The sequence below is a fragment of the Silene latifolia genome, chromosome X (genome assembly GCF_048544455.1).
Source record: "Silene latifolia isolate original U9 population chromosome X, ASM4854445v1, whole genome shotgun sequence".
NCBI lineage: Eukaryota > Viridiplantae > Streptophyta > Magnoliopsida > Caryophyllales > Caryophyllaceae > Silene > Silene latifolia.
Genome location: NC_133537.1, coordinates 3,164,528 through 3,185,247, shown reverse-complemented (window position 1 = coordinate 3,185,247; position 20,720 = coordinate 3,164,528). Strand labels below are relative to the sequence as shown.

The window sequence follows — 20,720 nt, the reverse complement described above, 5'->3', positions numbered from 1 at the left end:
TTCTACCACCCTAACCCAACCCATATTGTCACAACCGCCAATCGTCTATCGCACCGGAAACCGACTCATTAATGGTATTCAAACCCGCGCCCAACGACCTCTCTCCGCCCCGTACCACTTCCAAGTCGACCTCGCCACAACTGTTGATGCCCCCACGAACTCATCTGCACCAATATTGTAATTTTATTTTCATTTTTGGGTAAATTTTAGTTTCAAATATTTAATTTACTAGTTAGATCTACAAACATGTAGCAACAATGGACGAAGCATCCTAAATCTATAGACCGCACGCATCAAATATGTAATCTGCAGTTCAACACCATTAACATAACCACCTTTCTCATATTTTCTAATATATGGGGACTATCCGACTGTCCTTGCTCATTTATATCGCGTCTGAAAAAGAGGGCTATAAAAAGGGATGTTTATGGTTGAAGTTGTGGAGTATGGACCCAGCTTGGTGACTGCTATTCAAAGATCTACCTTCTATACTTGGATTCCCAACACCATGAAGTTTAAGAATTACGATAGCATCGCAATAATCTCACATTTAACTTGACTAATTAACTTAAAAGGCAACAGTTAAATTATATATTGTTCGATTTTTGATTTTTCGATTTTTCGATTTTTTGATTTTTTATTTTTGATTTTTGATTTTGATTTTGATTTTTGATTTTTGAATTTTGATTTATATAATACTTAGTCTTTATCAAAAAAAATGGAAGAGAAGATATAATTTGTAAAGGAAGGAGATGAAGAAGGGAGAAGGAGGAAAGAAGATGAAGACTCGCAAGGAAGAAGATGAAGACTCATAAAAAGAGAAAAAAAAATGGGTAAAAAACAAATGACCTGGTACAATAGGTTAACAAAATAACCAATTTTAGTCAAAGCAAAGAAGGGTATTAGTTGGTTATATTGGTAGTTAAAATAAAGTTTGGAGTATTTTGAGCAGCACGTACATAGTTTGGAGTATTAATATCAATTAATCCTAATTTAAAATGAGGCAAGTTCCACTCTTTCCAGCAAACAAGATGATCCAAGAATTCACTTCAAATTACCCACTCCGTTCACTCCAATTCCGTACATTTCGCTAATATATACGAGCATTTTAATCCAATTCCGATGTATGGACTTGGAGTGAACAAGAGAGTATAGTATAACAAAATTAAGTACAATAAACAATGAAAGTGAATTTGGCAATTGTTTTGTAGCAACCTTGTCATGCGACAATGAATAATAATGAGTCCAGGATTGTTTATCCTTGAAAACAATTTGAAATCATCTCCACAGCCTCCTGCAAGTTTTATCATAAAGACCTTGTACAAGACCTGTCGATGGCTCTTCCTCTGGTAACTTGAGAAGACTAGCAACTTTAGAAAAACCCATGTGATCCCTCGCTACTGAATCTTCATTCACTTCTGATCTCGTTTCTAGCTTGGAGGGTTTTGGCCGAGATAACGCCCACTGCATTGCCCATATAGCCAATGGACGCATATAGCATAGTGACCTGTATTGGTCATTGGCGTTCCAGGCTTCTGGAGTTTGAAATGCGTACCTATGAAATAGATCGTAAGCATAGTAAGGATCGAGATGGAGCATAACCATCACCTAGACTGTGTAAGCAGCTGTGTAAGCAACTTGTAGTCACAAAGCCCTAGGAGAGAATCGTCAAATCAATCTCATTCTCTTGGCCTCATTTGTAACTCTAAGCCTGCTAAACTGTCCACTTAAACAAGCTCAACAGCCAACCCAACCTGCGTAACTTGGACTCCTACGCACACACATCCTATACATCCATACTGACATGGTTGCCTAATTCGATACAAATACGTAACGTCCGATTCACGAAATGCTCTGATAGAATGTATGATAATATATATAAATTATTTATGTCAGCATCAAGATAGAACATGCTTGAACTGATTCACGATTCCTTAGGGGCTGAGCAGATTTGGTAAGCCAGGATACGCGTACATATCAGAGTGTCAAACTCGTCTTGACCCAATGTTTTTTATGCGGGGACTCTATCAACAAAGAGGATGCGAGCACGAGGACAATTCTACAAAACACAATTTATACCTGAGTGAAATGGAGAGATGTTCAAGAAAGAAAGCTTAAAGTCCTCAAAAAAACACTTGAAATGTTTCATACACTAATCTATTTCTCCACTTTCTCATGCGGACCTCCCTTTCTATCTTTACTTGGAGAAGTGTAAGGTGAAGTATCGGACTTGTGAGGGTCGGGTATGGATGCCATATTGCCATACCACAATATCCTTGAGTATTGTGTCGGACATGGGGTGACACCCACAAGTCAGAATAACTGTCCCCTTTCTAAATCTATTAAATAAATAGTGAATATCCCCACTTTGACCTTATTGATCGAGTACGGACTGCTATGGAGTACTGACATTTTATCCCGGATATTCTATCCTCATTTGCTTTTAGTAAAAGGGTAATGATTGTATTTCATCACTTTTTCATAAATATAACCTGTACTCCGATAAGAAAACACACATGAACCCATGGTGGATTTGCATACCATGTTGCCTACTATCTTAATATAGTTTATATTCTGAAAAATTAGCGCATCAAGCTCTGCCACAACCCCCAATTGGAAAACCTTTTTCTTAAAATTGAACAAAAAATAGCCCTCTTTTTCAAAAGAGGGAACAAAATTTGCCATTTCTAACTAATGTGACAACTGATCTAATTAATTCTCATCACATTCAAAGACATAATTCAAGTGGTAATATTACTTCGTAACTTGGTAACTTATTAACCTCACCCAAACACTTGACACAACTGAACAACAATTCAGCAAGCCCCACTCAACTTGAAAGACTGTAAAATAAGCAATAAGAAACCCAAGTCATCGAAGGTTGGACAAATTACATAGTGAGTTGATAAGTTGATACTCGTGGATGGATTATCAGTGGCATGAGTGAAAACATTTAAATCATGCATCGAGAAAAGACATACAATACCATAGATCAGAAAGAGAAAAGGAGACTCACCCGAGTCCTCTTTCTGACCAGACAGCTTCATAAACTCCATATGCAGTCTGAAAACCCATGTCTGTCAACCCTTCTTGGATCATGGAAGCTGCAAGACCATAAGTGACACCAGACCATATCTCTCTTGACTGCATTGATGACATGTCAATGTTCCCATCAGGAAGCATCCCATTCACAGCCCCTCTCCGCCCCTCCTTTACTTTCATTACATTGAACTCAAAAATACTGGCAAAGGCACATTTTGTCTTCTCTTCATCAACGATTGGTGCTAGTCCACAGGCCTGAGCATACCTACAAACAAGAGATACATTATAGTGTAAATTCACACTGAGAAGAATAAAATAAAGAAGAAAATAAATTTTGATGAACAATCTTTGAAAACTCCAGGAATTTGGTCAAAGCATGCACAGTAGAGATTTAATCTAGAGAGCAAAAGCAGCAACATCAGATGCTTCTTGACCAAAGCATGAATGTATAGTCTTCGAATACTAAAATCTACCTGAGCAAAAAAAAAATTACACAGAAAACGGCAGTCCAGTTTTACATAAAACTCACAAATAATCTACCTGGGTGAGGATCTTAGCCATTAAGGACGCTTTGCATTCCATATTTGATCTAAGAACCCACGAATAATTATTTTACAAGGCACATTGCTTCTATAAGAGAAAAAGGTGACCAAGTAAAAAATCCACTTTTATCGAATATTCACTTCCTTTTTTTCCACAGTTGCTTCGTTTTATTTTCAAGTTCATTAATTTAAAACCAAATGCAGCAGCGTACCATTGCCCGGCCAATTGATCAGCTTGGATAGATGCACTATTAACACCACAGCTGCTATCATAGTTGAAGTATGAGCCATTCCATAACTCCTTCTGATAAACAGATTTGGCTTTCTGAAATTTGAACCAAAAATAATCTTCTGAACCCTTGTCACCAACTTCTCGTGCTAGGGCTGAAGCCGCTTCAAGTGCAGCAACCCACAGTCCTCCACAATACGCACTCACACCAGAGACTGCCCATGTATCATACGTCTGATCAGGAAAACCCTCATTCTCAATCATGCCATCCCTATCCTTATCAAACTGATCCATAAAGGCCATGGCTGCATACACTGATGGCCAAACCGCGTGAGCAAATTTTTTGTCACCTGTGGCTACTACATCCCTGTAAACCTGGAGCACAAATTTTGGATTTAAATCTTTCCACCTATCAGTGTTATAGATGTTGTAAGCATTTACTTCAAACCATGGGTCATTGAGGCCAATATCATGAGGAACAGCCCCAAGAGCTTTTCTTGATACCCATTTTCCATCATGTAGAAGTTTCATTCTTCTAGTGTCATGCATTAGAACAGCTGCTGCAAAGTCTCTCTGAATGCTAAGTTCAAGCTCTGGAAATAGCATTGCCAAAGAAAAAGATGCATAAAAATGAACATCGTATGTGTTCCACATAAGATACTCGATCCCTTCATAATATAGAAATTGACCAACATTTTCTTCCCCTTCTTGAAGTAAATTTGGCCCAAAAGCAGAATTAAATTTAACTGCCGTATGAACATGCTCAAGCACTGAAGTCATCTTCTCAAGGATGTCCACTGCAGTATCATTTTGCTCAGAGATACTGGTAGCATTTGATAAGTCGGAATCTGACCGATCAATAGACAGTTTCTGCTCTACTATTGTTGCAAGACTCTGTAATGCAGGAGAACCATCTGCACAAAATACCTCATCTTAGGTTCACCTAAAACTCAAAGCTACGAGCTTATAACACAAGAAACTTCGGCCACACCTGTCCAGACAGTTCCCCCAGCATTGAGATAATAAAGCTCATTGAAAAGAGTTACTGAATACCTGCAATGGAGAACTTCAAGGTCTTAAAAACATCTTGCTATTAATGGACTTCAAATAGACCTGTCGAAATTTAACATGACCTGCAAACTCGCACGATGTTTTTTAGGGTCATGAAACTTTAAGCCTTGACCCATGACCCAAAACCGGTGTCAAGGTCAAATCTGACGAAAAAGATGAAATCATACAAATGTTTATTTGAAGGATATAAAATTAAACCAGAATTTTTTTTTTAAAAAAAAATATTGTATCATACTTGCTATTTATTAAATTTAAGTTAAGTCATAACTATTATTACAGTATCATTCCTTATAATACTAACCCGATTTAAAATAAATAATATTAATATTTAAATAATAAACAAAAAATGGGACAGGAAAGAGGGGTGAAGATGTATTTTTGACCCATATTCCAACACTAACCCTAGCCGATCCCATATGGACCCGCCAAGACCCAAACTGCTCAACTTATTTGAGAGGGCATATCAGCTTGCAAAACTTAGGACTCACCATTCTGGAAATCGTTTGTCTTCGAGAATAGGCCTCTGCCATGCTTCAATTTCAGACTCCCATTGCGCATGAGCTACAATAAAATTTGTAAGCACAAGATCAGCCACTAGCAACGAAGGATTTCAACTTTTGACTTATCATTCTTCATTGATGGGCTTGACGCACTCAAGGGCCATTGATTGGAGGAGAGAAAAATGAAATTACGTACCAACTATAGCATCATGGGCTATATCTGCAGCTGTATTCCCGGTTGTGCCATAGAACTTTGTGTAGCGCCTACAGCAATCATAAACAAATAGTTAGGCGAGAGCGCAACGTAGCACTTTAACGAAGTAAATAAAGAACACATTCCTAAAGGTTTTTCCACTGACCTGTGATATGTTCTCCCTTTTGAGAATGTCACCTGAGGACAGTCCCATGATAGAGAAAAGGTGATGGTACGTGTGGCGCCTGATGGCACTGAAATTGAAGCGGCAATTGCAGCCCCAATGGATGACCCAGGCTTTGATGGGGCCGATTTCTCAGGACAGTCAAGATTGTCAAAGGATCCATGCTGAAAGGAATAGGACTAAGTAGTCAGAACTAAACTACAATAGTTGTAAAATGCACTATACTTCCGTTGAACGAATGTGCTTTTTTTTCATTACAATTTTTTTTTCATAATAAAGGATACCCTGGAGTATCACAAATTGGAAAAGAAGCGCCCACGCACAGCCTAGTCAACTGTTTGATGATTAAAAAGCGACTAGAAGGCTGAATTGATGAGCAGAGATCAGGAAAGCAAATATCTGCTTTTTGCTGAAAGTAATGACAATGTAAAGCACATACAATCTGGGCTCACGGCTCGACCAACAACACATATTTTTATAACATGGAGACCTTTTCATTATATCTCTAGTCTCACAGCTCGACCAATGACACAATTTTTTGTAATTTAAAGACCTTTTATTAGATCTCTCCCTCCAGAATATGAGTAGAGCCTTCTGATTGTCAAATTAGAGAACAAATTGAGATGTTTGATGTCAGTCTTCAATAATAATCGACGCAGTCACTCTGACGTTCATGACTACTTGCTTATCAATTACAAATCTGCAACTGACCAAAATACTCGATGCAGAATTGATGACACAATGGAAACACATACTCCATCTTTGCTAGATGTACTGACACAGAATTGCATAGCAAAGTTATCATAGTTATATTCATATGATGGATATGGGGTGTATATGTCTATCTTAAAAGTACATGTACTAAATGATACACCCCTCATCCTAACAAGTTCTTCAAATGTTCCTTTTTGGACCACTCTAACTCCCAAGTACCCTTATTAATTCTGCCACAAACTACATGTGAAACATGGGTTCCACTATTTCACTTCAAGGATCAAAACAGTTGTACCACTTCTCCCTCATCCAAACCTCTCTTGAACGGTTGCCATAGGCCCATAGCCAATAATGACCACCATCTGGGGTTTGTTTCATTGAGAAGAGGAAGAGGATGGGAGGGGGAAAACCAATAGGATTGGGCATTAAATAAAGATTAGGCCAAGAGGAAAAAAGGTACCGAAGGTAAGGGGATGGGGATGGGGAATGGGTGGCAAAGGTGAGGGAGGCGGCTGTGGTGGTAAGGACTAGGGAGTGAGGGAGGATGGTGGTTGAGAAGGGTGAAAGTGCAAAAAATTTCAAGTTTTCACACCTCCAAGCCCCACATCTTTTCTCTTGCTTAATACGGACTTACGGAGTAGCTTGGTCCTTCAAAAAGAATGTACTTTAGAAGGAAAAGCGAGAAAACCAAGTCACTAACCTCCTTAATCTCTTGCCACATATCCTCAGCAGTAATACCTTCCGCATCACCAGAGATGACAAAACATGGGCACTCTGACACATGGACGCCCTCTTTGTTCTCAGCTGCAATACAAAAAGACACTGGGGGGAATCCATTTGCAGTCCTGCTTGTCAATGGAATTTTGAAAAAGGCGAAACTACAGCAAACTATTGTTTTTCAGTGTGGAAAAGGAGCATCTGCGTAATCAATTTCACTCACTTGTGATTTAGAAGCACACCATGCATGCCATCCTTCATCCTAATATTATATTTGACCTTGTATGTCAGTATACATGTTGGCAGTGTCAATGGAATACACAAGAAACTTTGAAGAAGTAAAAATTGAAGGACGTGATGTGTTCTTACGTGATCTTTGAGTTATAGTGACTACCGCTACATCCTGAATCTCCGCCCACTGAATTCTAAAAATAGATCATAAATCTCACTTAAAAATTGCTAATTTTTAAGATAGGTTACCCAAACGATTGCTCTGAGTCTATGACACAATACAACTTCAGTCAGCAAAAATAAACGTAGAAGGGATGGATGTCTAACATACCGCCCATGTGAAAAGAAGGGTCACTTCAGCAGCTGTATTGCCAGAGTTTGACAGCTGAAAGCAAATATCAAAACTACTAAATAAGAAAGCTTCCAGGTAGACTGGTAACGCAATAATAAATCTAAGTCACAGGGACATCGAATGATTCGAATCTTACTGTGTACGTAAATACTGATACAGGGAAGCTACTTTCTTTATAGTTGTGAGGAATAATAGGTGAAATCTGACGACAAACTATCCCGAGTGATGGGTCAGGTTCACCTGAAATTTGAAAAGGAAAAAAAACAAGTCAAGGCGTAACCGTGCGGATAGAAAAAGAATACGAAGTATTAAAATTTCACCACACATTTTACCATCATATACAGTCCATGCTCTTGGGTAGAGGGCGTAATATGTAGAACTATGCCCTTTTAAATTCCAATCCCAACTTCCAATCCCTGAAGCAGTAGTTTCCCTATTTGAGCCCAAAAGAACAATGTTATCTCCATGTTGAGACATAACTACTATTAATCATCAACTGCACTTGAGATCTAAATCATTTCTTAATAGGCACAAAGGGACAAAAACTAGAAACAGGGTAATGTATGCATACTTGGCCATCTCGGGATTTGGCGGGCATAGCACTGAAGAGTATTTTTCACCATTCGACCGTGAGACAAATACCTGTAGATAAGTAACAATAAGTCCGATACCATTTTGAGGTTGAAGCCGATGGTTAGAGAAAATACCAGAATCACAAAACATAATTTTGTAAGATAAAGCAGCTATGTTACACACCAACAAGTAACAAGGGTGTTGGGATACTCTAGAGTTCTTTTTTGGTAGAGTTGCTAGAGTGTACCATAAATGATACAAGAATAATCGAAGGTGATATTTGTAATTAAATAAGAAAAATGGCTCTACTATCATATTTAGAAAACTCTACTCTGTATAGTTATTTTACCACTCCAGGGGATTCTAGCTCCTAACAAGGAATTAGTTGTAAGGAATATAAAGTAACAAATTTCCTCGACTTTCTGTGCAATCTTGAAAATAGAATCTCCCTTACTGTCATCAAAAAGTCGTTGATTTGTTAATATAGAAACTTGAGCATTATACGCATTTTCTCATTTCTAAAGCTTGACTGTAGCACCATTGATTAAAACAATAACAGTGGCAACTGAGGACACAAATCCTCAGGAAACAATTGCAATGCGAGACAGAAAGACAACTTCCAAACAATTTATTGACCAAGTTTGAGAGAAGAGAAAATAAAACCGTGCAAGTATTTCAGACACATCAGACATAGGTTTAATCAATTGTTAGATGGTAGATAAAGATGGAGGACGCGTTTCCCAAATCAATTTCATGACAGAGACCAACAAGAGAGGAGCCGAACTTAATGACTAATTAGTACAGGCTGACAGCTGACAGAGGGTTACTGTAATTGAATTTATTTTCTTCATCGGACAAAGACTTAGCTGTTGTGTTTATTTCCCTGAAGAGTTTGAAACTGCTTTTTATTGCTGATCCAAAATATAAAAGGAAAACAAAATCATGAGATTAGGCTCTAAGCCTCCAACAATGCTACATAGCACCTCTTCCCCACACAATGTTTGCTTTTGGATCACAGTATCAGGATAAAAGTTATGTGAAGATCAGGGATGACACTCACATGGAAGTGTTTACTGCTCACCTAAAGTGGAAGCGTAGCTAATTGATTTGAACAGAAAGAATACAGCGATGAAGAATTTTGTAAGAATGAAAAACAAACTTACAGAAAATTGGTTTGCCAGAACTGGTTTATCTTCACATGTTCTTGCAAAAAGTTGCCATCGCTGGAACTCGCCTTTATAACTTCGACCAATGCTTCCAGCCCTGTACAATGATTTGACGGGAGTAGAAAGATAAGCTAATGGGGGATAATTTGTCTCACATACACTTTCTTGATGATTGGCATTACAAGAGTCAGCATAAGAGAATAAAACCATAAGCGCATATCACATACTCCCTTCTTTCCGATCAATTATGTACATATTCCTTTTAGGTTGTTTCATTCAAATCTTAACACTTCCTTATTGAGTAAGCTGCAAGCCATAAAATTACTCTTAGCTATACTCCTGTCGTAAACCAAGCGCAGCAGGTACTAAGAATGATCTGAAACAAAACCACTTTACTTGAAATGACCCAAAACCACTTGACCTGGAATTGGCCGATCCGAAATAACTCCGAAAAGACTAGTGGTAAGTCACACTTAAAATTAACTACATTAAAATAAAAATAAAAAACAGTACTCTCTCTTATAAATATGTAATGTTGCAAAAGAACACTATTTTTTTTGTCAAATTATTACTAATTAACTCGATTTAACCACCATCACAAAAGGCAAAAAGACACTACCTGAATTGCCCTATAGTCCAATAACCGAAAATGACCTATTGGAGTGACTCATACCAGAAATGACCCTACAACAATGAAATGAGAACGAAACTCACATACTACTACCTTATTACAAGCCAAGACAAACAATGAACTGACCGGAGAGCTTGTAAGCAGAAGGACTTACCCAATCCCTCCAATAGGAACCCCATGGTCAGATGTTACTGTGCGCTTGAAGAATGGATTAATAATTGCACCCTGCAAATTGGAAGGTGCGTCAAAAATAGTTGCATTATATTCCATACAATATCAAAGTTCAATATAAAACCATGTTTAACAAGGTACATGAATTTACCCTTCCCTTGCCAGCTTCTTCTCGGACATGACGCCACAGCCGATAGCCAATAGGAGCCTGACACGATTTAAAGTAAGGGAAACATACAAAATTAGAGACTTGGAAATAATGTCTTGCAATCTTGCATTGTCCTACTATCAGAGTTGGCAGCGTTAATGTTTTTTACTATACATAGTAGAAAATGAAAGGTAGGAGGTGGAAGGTGGAAGGTGGAAGGTGGAAGGTGGAAGGTGGAAGGTGGAAGGTGGAAGGTTACATCAACTAATTTTACTTCCTTAATAGAAACTCGATTTGAGAAATTCTTTTTTTTAACTTAATTGACCAACCAATATGGTAAGGAAAGACACTTCCACCAGCTGACAAGCTCACCTGCCGAACATGGAAAATTTGTTCCCCCGCTTAGCTACAGTTTTTCGGATTTTCCTACCACTAGAGGCCTTCTTCACATCACTCGCATAACAAGGGTTCGCACTTTCACGCACTTGACTAAAAGTTGTCCTACGTCAGGTGTTCCTGTCATATATCTCAGCTTGACTCTTCCTAAACGAGATACTCTCATTCATAAAATTACAAAAAACTCAAATAGGTCACCAGTCCACTAAATCGCAAGTTCTCGAACATGATAATTAGAGAACAAAACAATAGACTAAATCTGGAGACACAAAATAAGTGACCGCTGACAGAAGCTATATCTTCCATTGAAGCAAAACTCGTCACACACAATACATGAATTAACTCTCTTTAAGAAGGATCTAGCAAGATTTAAAGCCAAGCCTTAGCTATCAAACACAGCGGCATACTCTCTCTTTAGGGTGTGTTTGGATTGAGGTATTTGGAGGGAAAAGAAAGGGAGGGAAAGTAGGGGATTTAAAATCCTTTGTTTGGATAGCTAATGAGAGTGGAGGGAAATGGAGGGGGAGAGATTTGGAGGGATCCAATTTCCCTCCTACAAGCCTAATCAAAATCTCTCCACAATAGGCAAGATTTGGAGGGAAATTGTATCCAAACACCCCCACCCCATTCCCCCTCCCCTTCCCTTCTCTCCCTCCCCTTCCCTTCTCTCCCTTTCCCTTCCCTCCTTCCCCCTCCCCTCCCTTTCCCTCCACTTTTGCTATAGGGTGTGTTTGGATACCAAATAAGAGATTTTAAATCCCCTACTCTCCCTCCCTTTCTTTTCCCTCCAAATTACTCAATCCAAACACAACCTAAGAGTCGTAAAATTGAGCAATAGTAGTTCAAATTCAAACAATAGGCACAATACAATATCTGATAACTTAGGTTCAAGTTAGCATACCAAGTGAACACACTCTCGTATGCTTAAACTGAACTGGGAAAGAGCATTTTCTTCGTTATCAAGCTTACGTTGCCAGCTCGGTTTTACAGGTATTCCTGGATCAACCATAATCTACACAGCGCACAAACAATAATTTCAGAAACTAAATAATTCAGTAATCAAGACACTTGTTCCAATTTAAATGCCAAAATCGCGCAGTCTTGACTTTACTACAATCAATCAATCAAACCAATTTCAGAAAACCTAATCTCTTAACTACGAAGTAACAACTAACCAAAACAATACAGAAAAATATCATCTCACTTTCTTATGTAATCAAGCAATATTCATCATCATGCTCAATTTCAGAGACTAATTTTTCAACACAACTAATCATTCAAACAACTACAAATTCTGGCGATTCCAATAATCTTACTTAAATTGTAAAAATCGACGATTATCTTACCAAACGCACCTAACTTTTAATTCGACGCGTATCGAATTGAAGTTAAGCTGATTCTCGCGATCTGCAGATTTGATCGTTCAATTATTGCGTTTAATTTCTAGGGTTTCGGCGGTATTATGAGCCCCTTTATCGGTGGTTGGTCGGATTCTGACTGCTGGGTGCCGGGAAACGTAACGGACAAGCGAGGGAAGTTTAGTAACTGTAATTAAAAATGTTTTGATCATTTGTGTCTGTCATCTACCAATCAAATTACAGCAGCTTGTCTCATTGAAGGACGGTACCATCTGTCACGCTCAATACGGATAGTGCCCCTCTCACAATCTCACAAGTGGAAAAGCAAGTGGCATGCTCTATTTAATTCTCACTTGATTTGCCACTTGTTTATTGTGAAAGACGCATTATCCGTTTTCAGCTTATGACAAATAGCGTCCGTTTTCAATAAGAATTTGTACTCTAATTATCGGATCACCAATTATCGTATATTCTTTTTTCGCACATTGTTTACAACTGTTTTTTTGGGAGTAATAGTGCATACACCCTTCGTTGTACCTTACCACCGTTGTAAGCAAGGTAAGAGCACCCACAACGGGTATTCGTCCATTCTCACACAAATGCTGAAAATTGCTTTTTGAATAAAAAACAATAAAAGAGGAAAGAGAGGGTGTGAAAATTTTCGCCTGTCCGAAAACTTGTGAAGAGCAAATATGGGGCCTGGTTGTCAGTGCATGTGGTCCCATTGCTTTGTTTTTTGCTTTTCTCATTTCAAAACGACGCAATCAGTCTGACATACACCAAAAGCACATCGTATAACTTTGGCAAATAAAATAAGTGGGTAGAGTGAAATGGTGATATGGATATGTGGGGTATAATAAAGTATGAAAGACAAGAAAAGTTGATTATTTGTTAATGTAGTGTTTTTTTGATGTTTTTTGATAAATTTTGGTGGTGAGTGGAAAGCTGAGGTGGCGGGTGAAATGTATAGAGTGAAAATTGGTGAAAATTTCACCATTGCGGATGGTCTAAGTGTTCTTTCCTAGCCAATTTTTTCTATCCATATTTTCATTTAATACGTGCCGACATCTTTTTGGTTAATTTACTTCTTACTCTTTATCTATTTTCAATTTAGATCCTCTCTATTATCTCTCATCTCCATTTCTTTTAACTTAGATTATTTCTTACCACGATTTAACGGTCACAAGCAGAAGTAATGAATGACGATGTGTGATTGAAATAATATATACGAGTAATATACATCTATTAGAAGTGATGGACAATAAGTTGAGAAAAGAAATAGGAACCATATTTAGTCATCTATTTTCATATTTGAATCACTCCTTTATATACAACGACGCATTTGCCTCTTATACTTTACAAATTTTACTAAGCTTTGCAAAACATGAAATTGACGTGATGCCGAGTTGATCTAATCTAACTTGATTTGAGCATTGTTGACCTTTAACTAAAATGACGCGACAATCTAAATCACTTGTCCCAAAAATGACCCGATCAAAAATCATTCGAAATAAATTAAGATGACTTGAAATCACTACTGTTGAAATCAAGCTTTTGATATGATCAACTACCAGATGCATAATCAAGTGTCAAGCCTACTTTATAAACAGGTAATACTAAACAAAACTTTATTTTAAGTGAAGAATCAATTGTAGAGTGTGAAGATAACAATGCATCTAGTAGCACTAAACTTGATGAGGGCAATTGTTATAATAGTTTAATCTCTCTTTTCGATTTTAAGATGACACAATAGTTATAGTAATAAGATTGACATGGAAGATACATTGGATGCCAATACCTATTACAGAGTATGTGTCAGATTTAGGGGAGTTGCCTAAGTATCTCACATATGATAAATGCTTTTCACTTATCACGTAAACATAATGATGGAAAACTTATGTAAAAAGTGATATGAGTATGGTAAATGATTTTCGTGTCAACATAATGAAAAACTTAACCAATGAGTAAGTGATATGAGTATGGTAAATGGTTTTTGTGGCAGCATAATGAAAAACACAGGTAGGATGTGATAGGAGTGTAATATTTGAAAATATGTCAAGATTTGTATAAATTATGTAATTTTGTTCTGAACGAAGCCGATGTAATTTTGTACACTCTGGATTCTCTGTCCCACTTTCATGTTCTATCACCTTAATCTTCTGACACCTCATTTTTTTGTAATATCTAAATACATATTTTTAATGTTTAATGCTTATGTGTCAAATGAAGAGATAATGGAACACAAGATGAGACATAAAAATGGGACATGAAATACGAACTCAATATAGTATTAAACAATTCATAGCAAGCAAGTATCAAATTCTCTAATTAAATTGTTGTTAGTATTATGGGTCCATATAGGAAAGGCAAAAAGCCTTTGAATTGTTGAATTTCAACAACAAAGTGACACCTATGTTATGTGGTTGTTGCTTTAATAAAAAAACTAGTATTGGTGCCCGGCTTCGCCCGGGCTACCTCTACTTACCATTAATTTTTTTTTTTCATTAAATAAAATTACTTAAAGTTGCATAACCCATAAATTTATCATTAATATATTTTTTTATGACATATCCTAAAATTACGATAAAATAAATTTTGAGACAAATTCACTACTCCCGTTATGAATATTTCTCTTAATAATGAAACAATAGTAATAACATTTCACTACTTGCCCGTAATCATTGTTACTTTCACTACTTCCGCCGTAATTATTGTTATTGTCACTACCGCCGCATTAATATTGATAATTTCACTACTCCCGCCGTAATTATTGTTACTTTCACTATTGTCGCATTAATATTGATTATTTCACTACTCTCGTTGTTGTTTCTACCACTTTCACTATTTCGCCGATAATATTGTTACTTTTACTATTCAAATGAGTGATTACTATCATATAACTATATATCCAATGTTACTACAATTCTTTTCTTTACTGACGAAATTACTTTTACTACTTAGGCATGCAATTTTAAGAGGATTATATATAATTTTATGATGATAATAATTAATACCATAAGTGTGCATGTTTATACTAATTAATTATTTTATTTTAAGTAAATTGACCATCTTCTAGTCTTCTATAAATATTTAGGAAAACTATCAATTAAGCATGTCTTTCTTTTAGTCTCCTTGAAATTGATCATCTTAATTAATTATTTTATTTTGTTTTAAGGAAATTGACCATCTTAATTAATTATTTTATTTTAAGGAAATTGACCATGTTTTAGTCTCTTAAAAATGTTTAAGAAAATTACCAATCTTCTATATAATTTAATTTTAACCCAAACTATATAATATTTGCATTGAGATCCCTTAATCGGGTCTATCACACGGTGCTAGTGATTTAAAACTATATAGTATAATTAATTTGTATAACTTACTTTAATTATATGGAAGTCCCTTGGTTTCTGGATTTAATATATAGTATTGATAAGATAGAAATTTAAAAAGAAAAATATTGTGCTATTTGTTAGAAATTTGTTTATTCGGGTTCATTCGAAAAGGAATGAACTTAGAGTTGAAAAACATAAAAGACAATTTATAAAGGTTGAGAAAAAAGTATGAAAGTTGTTTATCCATACTCATGGATCCTCTAAGTTGTCGAAAAATTATATTTCCGCGGCTATTTTTTCATTTTTTAAAACCCTTTGGCCGTTAATTATAGCCTTAAGTGACTCTTTTATTTTGTACTCCGTACATATTTTTTATAATGATTGTGCTAATTTATCGTGATCATAACCATTTTTTTTAATTATTAAACCATTTCATATCATCCGTGTCTGTATTATTATCTCTATTACTAACATTTGTACTTAAAATCGTAAAACTGCCTAGTACAAAACTTATTAGCTACTCGATTCATGTTTTATTAACAACTTTTAAATCACACCGAAAATTATTATGAAACCGTCTCTAAAATGGTAGCATAGTTGTAGCATAAATGGGCAAATGGCCCTTGCACGATCTCTCTTTCGTGGCTTTGATTGCCCCCAAAGACGTTCCAACAAAATCCAATCAAAACCCACACTTGTCTCCTGTCTCCCTTTACAGAAGAAGACCTTTTTCTCTCAAGCATATCGCATTCTCCTCCTGTCTCTCTTCTCTCTCTATCTTTCCCACCGTTAATCAACAGCCATGAGTAATGAATAGTATGTATACTTTTACTTATTATGTGTATTAATTTAGCTGATAATCTTGTGACTAAAAGATTGCATTTTTCTGGGTTTAAATTGATTAATTTTCGTGGGTTTTTTTTGGGCAGTGATTATTTGTTCAAGTTGTTGCTAATTGGAGACTCATCTGTTGGGAAATCATGCCTTCTTTTGAGATTTGCAGTATGTTTGACTTTGTATTATTGCTTTGTTGATTACCCATTTCGTTACTCCCTCTGTCTCAATCATTTGTTTAGATTGATTTATCGCTTTCAGGGAATAAAAAGGTAAACAAATGATTACACGGATGAAGTGTTTTGTCATTTTATTTTAGTTTGTTTATGTAAATGGTTGTGATTTGTTTGTTTCAGGATGACTCATATGTTGACAGCTATATTAGTACCATTGGAGTTGATTTTGTGAGTTTCTTTGTGTAATTTTGCTTGTTGGGCATCTGTGGATTTGCAATTAGAGAAATTATTAGATATACCCGGTGTACCACGTCACTGTACTCCCCAAACAATGAGAAAAATAGAAATGTTCATACTTTCTCTGAACAATAAAACATAATTAAAGTGAAATAGAAATGTTGCATTATCGTTGGTGAGGGTGTACGGTGATATGATACACCGAGTGTGCCATTGAGAACTGTTCTTGTAAATGTGTGTTTAGAAATGAGGAATTTGATTGACGGGGTTTGTGTTTTTCTGTATTGCAGAAAATCAGAACTATAGAGTTGGAAGGCAAGAGCGTCAAATTACAGATTGTGAGTCGATTTCTGTGTTGTCGACCTTGTGATTAAAATGGTGGATGAGCATGGTCTTGTACTCGTGGTCGTGATTTTGTAGCTTGTGTTGTTATCATGAATTGATGAGCATTTGTGGGTTATACTTTATGTAGGTAGTTTGAAAATCTGAATTACATGTCAAGTCTTGATCATTTGGGTGCTTGTTATCAATTGGTTTACATTTTTATAGTTTGTGATGCTTCATGCTTTAATTGATTTCATATTATTATGCTTACTAGTCATAAGTTGCCAAGGATAACGAACCGTCTCGTGACATTCTAAAGCCAACTCATGGACAACTCATTGGACTTTCGAAGGTTTCTTATAATCTCAATTACTTAATTTTCTTATCATCTTAAACCTCAATAGTATACCCGATCAGTTTGTGTTAATTTTCATTTTTTTCACCAAATACTCTAAGTTTACAAGAGATTTTTAACACTTTTTATCCCGCCAGCATCCTGTCCATGTTTTCGGCAATTCTTTGTGGTTGACAAAATGTCAACTTTCTTCCCCATTAACGTTGCCTCAGTAGTCAAGTTGCAAATATGTTGCCTGTTTCTTGTATTCTAGTGGCCATTTTCTACTTTCCGATTTTGTGTTTGGGGTGAGGCTTTTACTCTTGTTTCTTTAGTATACTTGTTCCCCGAAAACATCAAATGAACCTTCTTTGACCTACCGATTAAACGTCAATGTAAAGGTATATTTTACTTCTTTACGAGAATTGTCTATGAATAGCAATTATGAAATTTCTTCTGGTTTATGTCTATTGTCACCTGTTGTTAGCTTGAGTAGAAGTATTGCCTAACATTCTATAAAAATTATATTGATAGATGCTAAATTTCTATTGTTCTTTGAGAATTGCCTACAAGCTTAAGTTTATTTATCTGGTTACCTATCTATTTCCAGTGGGATACTGCTGGGCAGGAGCGGTTCCGGACAATAACTAGCAGCTATTACCGAGGAGCACATGGAATTATTGTAAGTAAATTCTTTATATAAGGTGAACAGAAGTTCTGTATCAGTTGAATTACTTAATGAGCTGAAAGTAACAAAGTTATTGCTCTGAAATTAATAATGCTGATATTTGCCATGGTTTTTATCTTATTTGAATTTGCCTTTTTATTCTTAAATTATTATTTCCCCTTGAAGTACTCGAGTATTAGGAAAGTGAAACATTCACATATTTGCAATTTGATTAGGTAAGATAGTCTCTCAGCTGTGGCTGTGTGAAATTTTTTAGTAGCCATGTTCTTCTCATTCTTAGGTAATGAACGTACCTATCTCCAAAACTGAATAATGAGCTGTTATTTGGCATAGCAGCCTGACTTCTGTTTTCTGCATGAGGTGAAAAGGGTGAGGACACATTGTTCGATAGTGGGTGGATGAAGCATTAACTCGTTTAAATCGATCAAAACTCAATAGCCACTGTTGGGAAGCTTGTTATGTAGGTTATCCAGAATTGTTTGTCTAGATAATAGAGACGAGAGGCAGTTTTCAAACAACTTACTGGCGTGCGTAGTGGCAAAATTACTTTGAAATAATCTTGAAGCTACCCTCGTTGAATTGTCTTGATGAAGGACAGCTATCTGCTGCATATTTGTTTTTAAGCTTATAGCCTTGTAGGTTAGGTGGTTCACTTCAATTTAATGTTTTCAGTCCTTGTTATTTTTGCAACTGGCTGCTGCTTGTATCATCATAAAGAGAAAAAGCTGTCTAGTCTAGTTGACACCTTCGTTTACGAGCTTTCGAGTTTGGTTCTGGAAGATTGCCATCTTTAGAATCTTAGATCACTGTTTTTTGGGACCTTACAACACCATTTGTTTGGAACTGCTTACATTTTTGTGCTGTAAACTTTTTTGTTTCAGTCTTTCGACTCTTTCCTCTGTCCATATTTTCTAGGGATTTTATTGCTTTTATGATGTATTCTGTAGTATTATACTTGACCTTCTTTTGGTATTTACTAAAGAGAACTCCATCATATTGGATCAGATTGTCTATGATGTCACGGAGATGGAAAGCTTCAATAATGTTAAGCAGTGGCTAAATGAGATTAATAGATATGCAAATGACTCGGTGTGCAAGCTTCTAGTTGGTAATAAATGTGATCTGGTGGAGAACAGGGTTGTGGACACACAGATGGGACAGGTACCTGTCATTTACCCTTGAAATTTTATGTTGTACTCCTTAAAAGTAGTTCAAATACCGCTATCCTAGTTCTCCTGAGGTGTGTGGTGAAACATCCTCTTCTACTTGCTAAAAAATCCAGCCACCATCACCACTCGGGGTTCACGTACTCTTTCCGTCTCATTTGTTTACCTTTTATATTCATTGTGAGGGGTATATTTAACAAAGGTTAACAAATGATTGGAACAGAGGAACGTATCATTTTTATGCACAATGGTGGACCCCTAAACACCAAAATGGGCAGAAGGCACAAAAAGAATAGTTTTATAGTGTCCCTCGACCCGATGTATCTCTTACATCATTTACACGCATCTGCCGATGATTGTGTAATGCATTTTCTGCTTTATCTTGAGTCTCTTGTCTTGTTGAATAATCAGGCTTTGGCTGATGAGCTTGGAATTCCATTCCTCGAGACAAGTGCCAAAGATGCAGTTAATGTTGAGAAGGCTTTCTTGACTATGGCTGGTGAAATTAAGAAAAAGTAAGTTAAATTACGCTTTCTAAACTCCTGCTGATTTGACATTTGTTCTGTTGATGGTTTTTAACTTTGTGTGGTTGACACAACTCGTTAAATGGGTTTCTTGCTGAAGTTGTTGACATAGGCCCTGTGGTTAATAGGGAGTTCCGTTCTTGTGGACCCCATTTCCATTGTTCAACCAAACAATTTTTTTTTTTTGTCGATTAGCTTAAAATGTTAACTCTCTTGAATACTAATTTCTTGCAAATCAAACGACCACCACTAGGCGCTAGGACATGTAGAATTTGGATTTACCTTATGGAATTGGCATGCGGGTATGCTTCATATTGTCTCGTGTAATCCTAGGGATGCTAATGTTTAAAAAATCTGAAAAATGCAGAGTTGGGAACCAGACTACAGCAAATAAGTCATCACGAGGAACTGTTCCACTGAAGGGGCGGCCTATAGAGCAGAAGAGCAATTGCTGTACTTAACAACCCTTCGTCTGCTTTTCTGCACTTATCGCGTCTCCTTGTTAATCTGGACGTTAACTAAAAACCCGTGTATTATTGTACCTTGGGTCTAAATGTTCAACTGTGTATGCTTTGTGGAGCGTTATTTCCTAATTTCAGAATGATCTCGATGTTGGTAGGTTTCTTCTAGTGAAATGAACTGCCGTGTAACCTGATAGATTTTTATGTCAATTTCTTTTGTCTAACTATTAGTATTTGATCAGATGTTATTGTGTAATTTGTTCATCTGTTTAAAACGAACCTAATGTGAACTTCGATTTATGTGGTTGTTTGTTGAATGTATGAGTAATCTTATAGCTCCAAAATTATATCTTCTGTGGCTTCCTAGCTTGGCATCGGAGGGTTCTTAAACGATGATATAATACATAATACAAGAATTGAGCT

The 20,720-nt window shown here is 36.5% G+C and overlaps 2 protein-coding genes across 3 annotated transcripts; one reads left to right on the top strand and one right to left on the bottom strand.

Moving 5' to 3' along the window:
- Positions 1-989: 989 nt before the first annotated feature.
- Positions 990-12,551, bottom strand: LOC141622273 (uncharacterized). Of its 2 annotated transcripts, none has more exons than XM_074438318.1 (19): positions 12,216-12,551; positions 11,762-11,872; positions 10,468-10,524; positions 10,300-10,370; positions 9,512-9,611; positions 8,347-8,417; positions 8,108-8,208; positions 7,912-8,015; positions 7,755-7,808; positions 7,562-7,617; positions 7,416-7,454; positions 7,176-7,320; positions 5,744-5,925; positions 5,581-5,648; positions 5,373-5,445; positions 4,805-4,866; positions 3,797-4,727; positions 3,017-3,307; positions 990-1,555 (listed from the first exon to the last, which is right to left on the bottom strand). In XM_074438318.1, exons 2-19 carry the CDS (start codon positions 11,867-11,869, stop codon positions 1,279-1,281), a joined length of 2,790 nt encoding a protein of 929 aa, XP_074294419.1. In that variant the 5' UTR covers positions 11,870-11,872; positions 12,216-12,551; the 3' UTR covers positions 990-1,278. The 2 variants fall into 2 exon arrangements, with proteins under 2 accessions (XP_074294419.1, XP_074294420.1); XM_074438319.1 differs by having other exon boundaries at positions 12,207-12,445.
- A 3,635-nt stretch (positions 12,552-16,186) lies between these two features.
- Positions 16,187-20,641, top strand: LOC141622278 (ras-related protein RABD1-like). Its single transcript, XM_074438325.1, has 8 exons — positions 16,187-16,369; positions 16,483-16,555; positions 16,744-16,791; positions 17,091-17,138; positions 18,069-18,140; positions 19,152-19,307; positions 19,724-19,827; positions 20,204-20,641. The coding sequence occupies exons 1-8, from the start codon at positions 16,356-16,358 to the stop codon at positions 20,295-20,297; spliced, it is 609 nt and encodes a 202-aa protein (XP_074294426.1). The 5' UTR covers positions 16,187-16,355; the 3' UTR covers positions 20,298-20,641.
- The last annotated feature ends 79 nt before the right edge of the window (positions 20,642-20,720 follow it).

Excerpts from the sequence above, each read along its gene's own strand:
- LOC141622273 (XM_074438318.1), bottom strand. The coding sequence starts at position 11,869 with ATGGTTGATCCAGGAATACCTGTAAAACCGAGCTGGCAACGTAAGCTT. Across the intron at positions 5,446-5,580 it reads AGCCCATGATGCTATAGTTG|CTCATGCGCAATGGGAGTCT; the intron begins GTACGTAATTTC and ends ATTTTATTGTAG. Across the intron at positions 1,556-3,016 it reads TGGTCAGAAAGAGGACTCGG|GTACGCATTTCAAACTCCAG; the intron begins GTGAGTCTCCTT and ends TCTATTTCATAG.
- LOC141622278 (XM_074438325.1), top strand. Across the intron at positions 19,308-19,723 it reads TGGACACACAGATGGGACAG|GCTTTGGCTGATGAGCTTGG; the intron begins GTACCTGTCATT and ends TTGAATAATCAG. Across the intron at positions 19,828-20,203 it reads GCTGGTGAAATTAAGAAAAA|AGTTGGGAACCAGACTACAG; the intron begins GTAAGTTAAATT and ends TGAAAAATGCAG.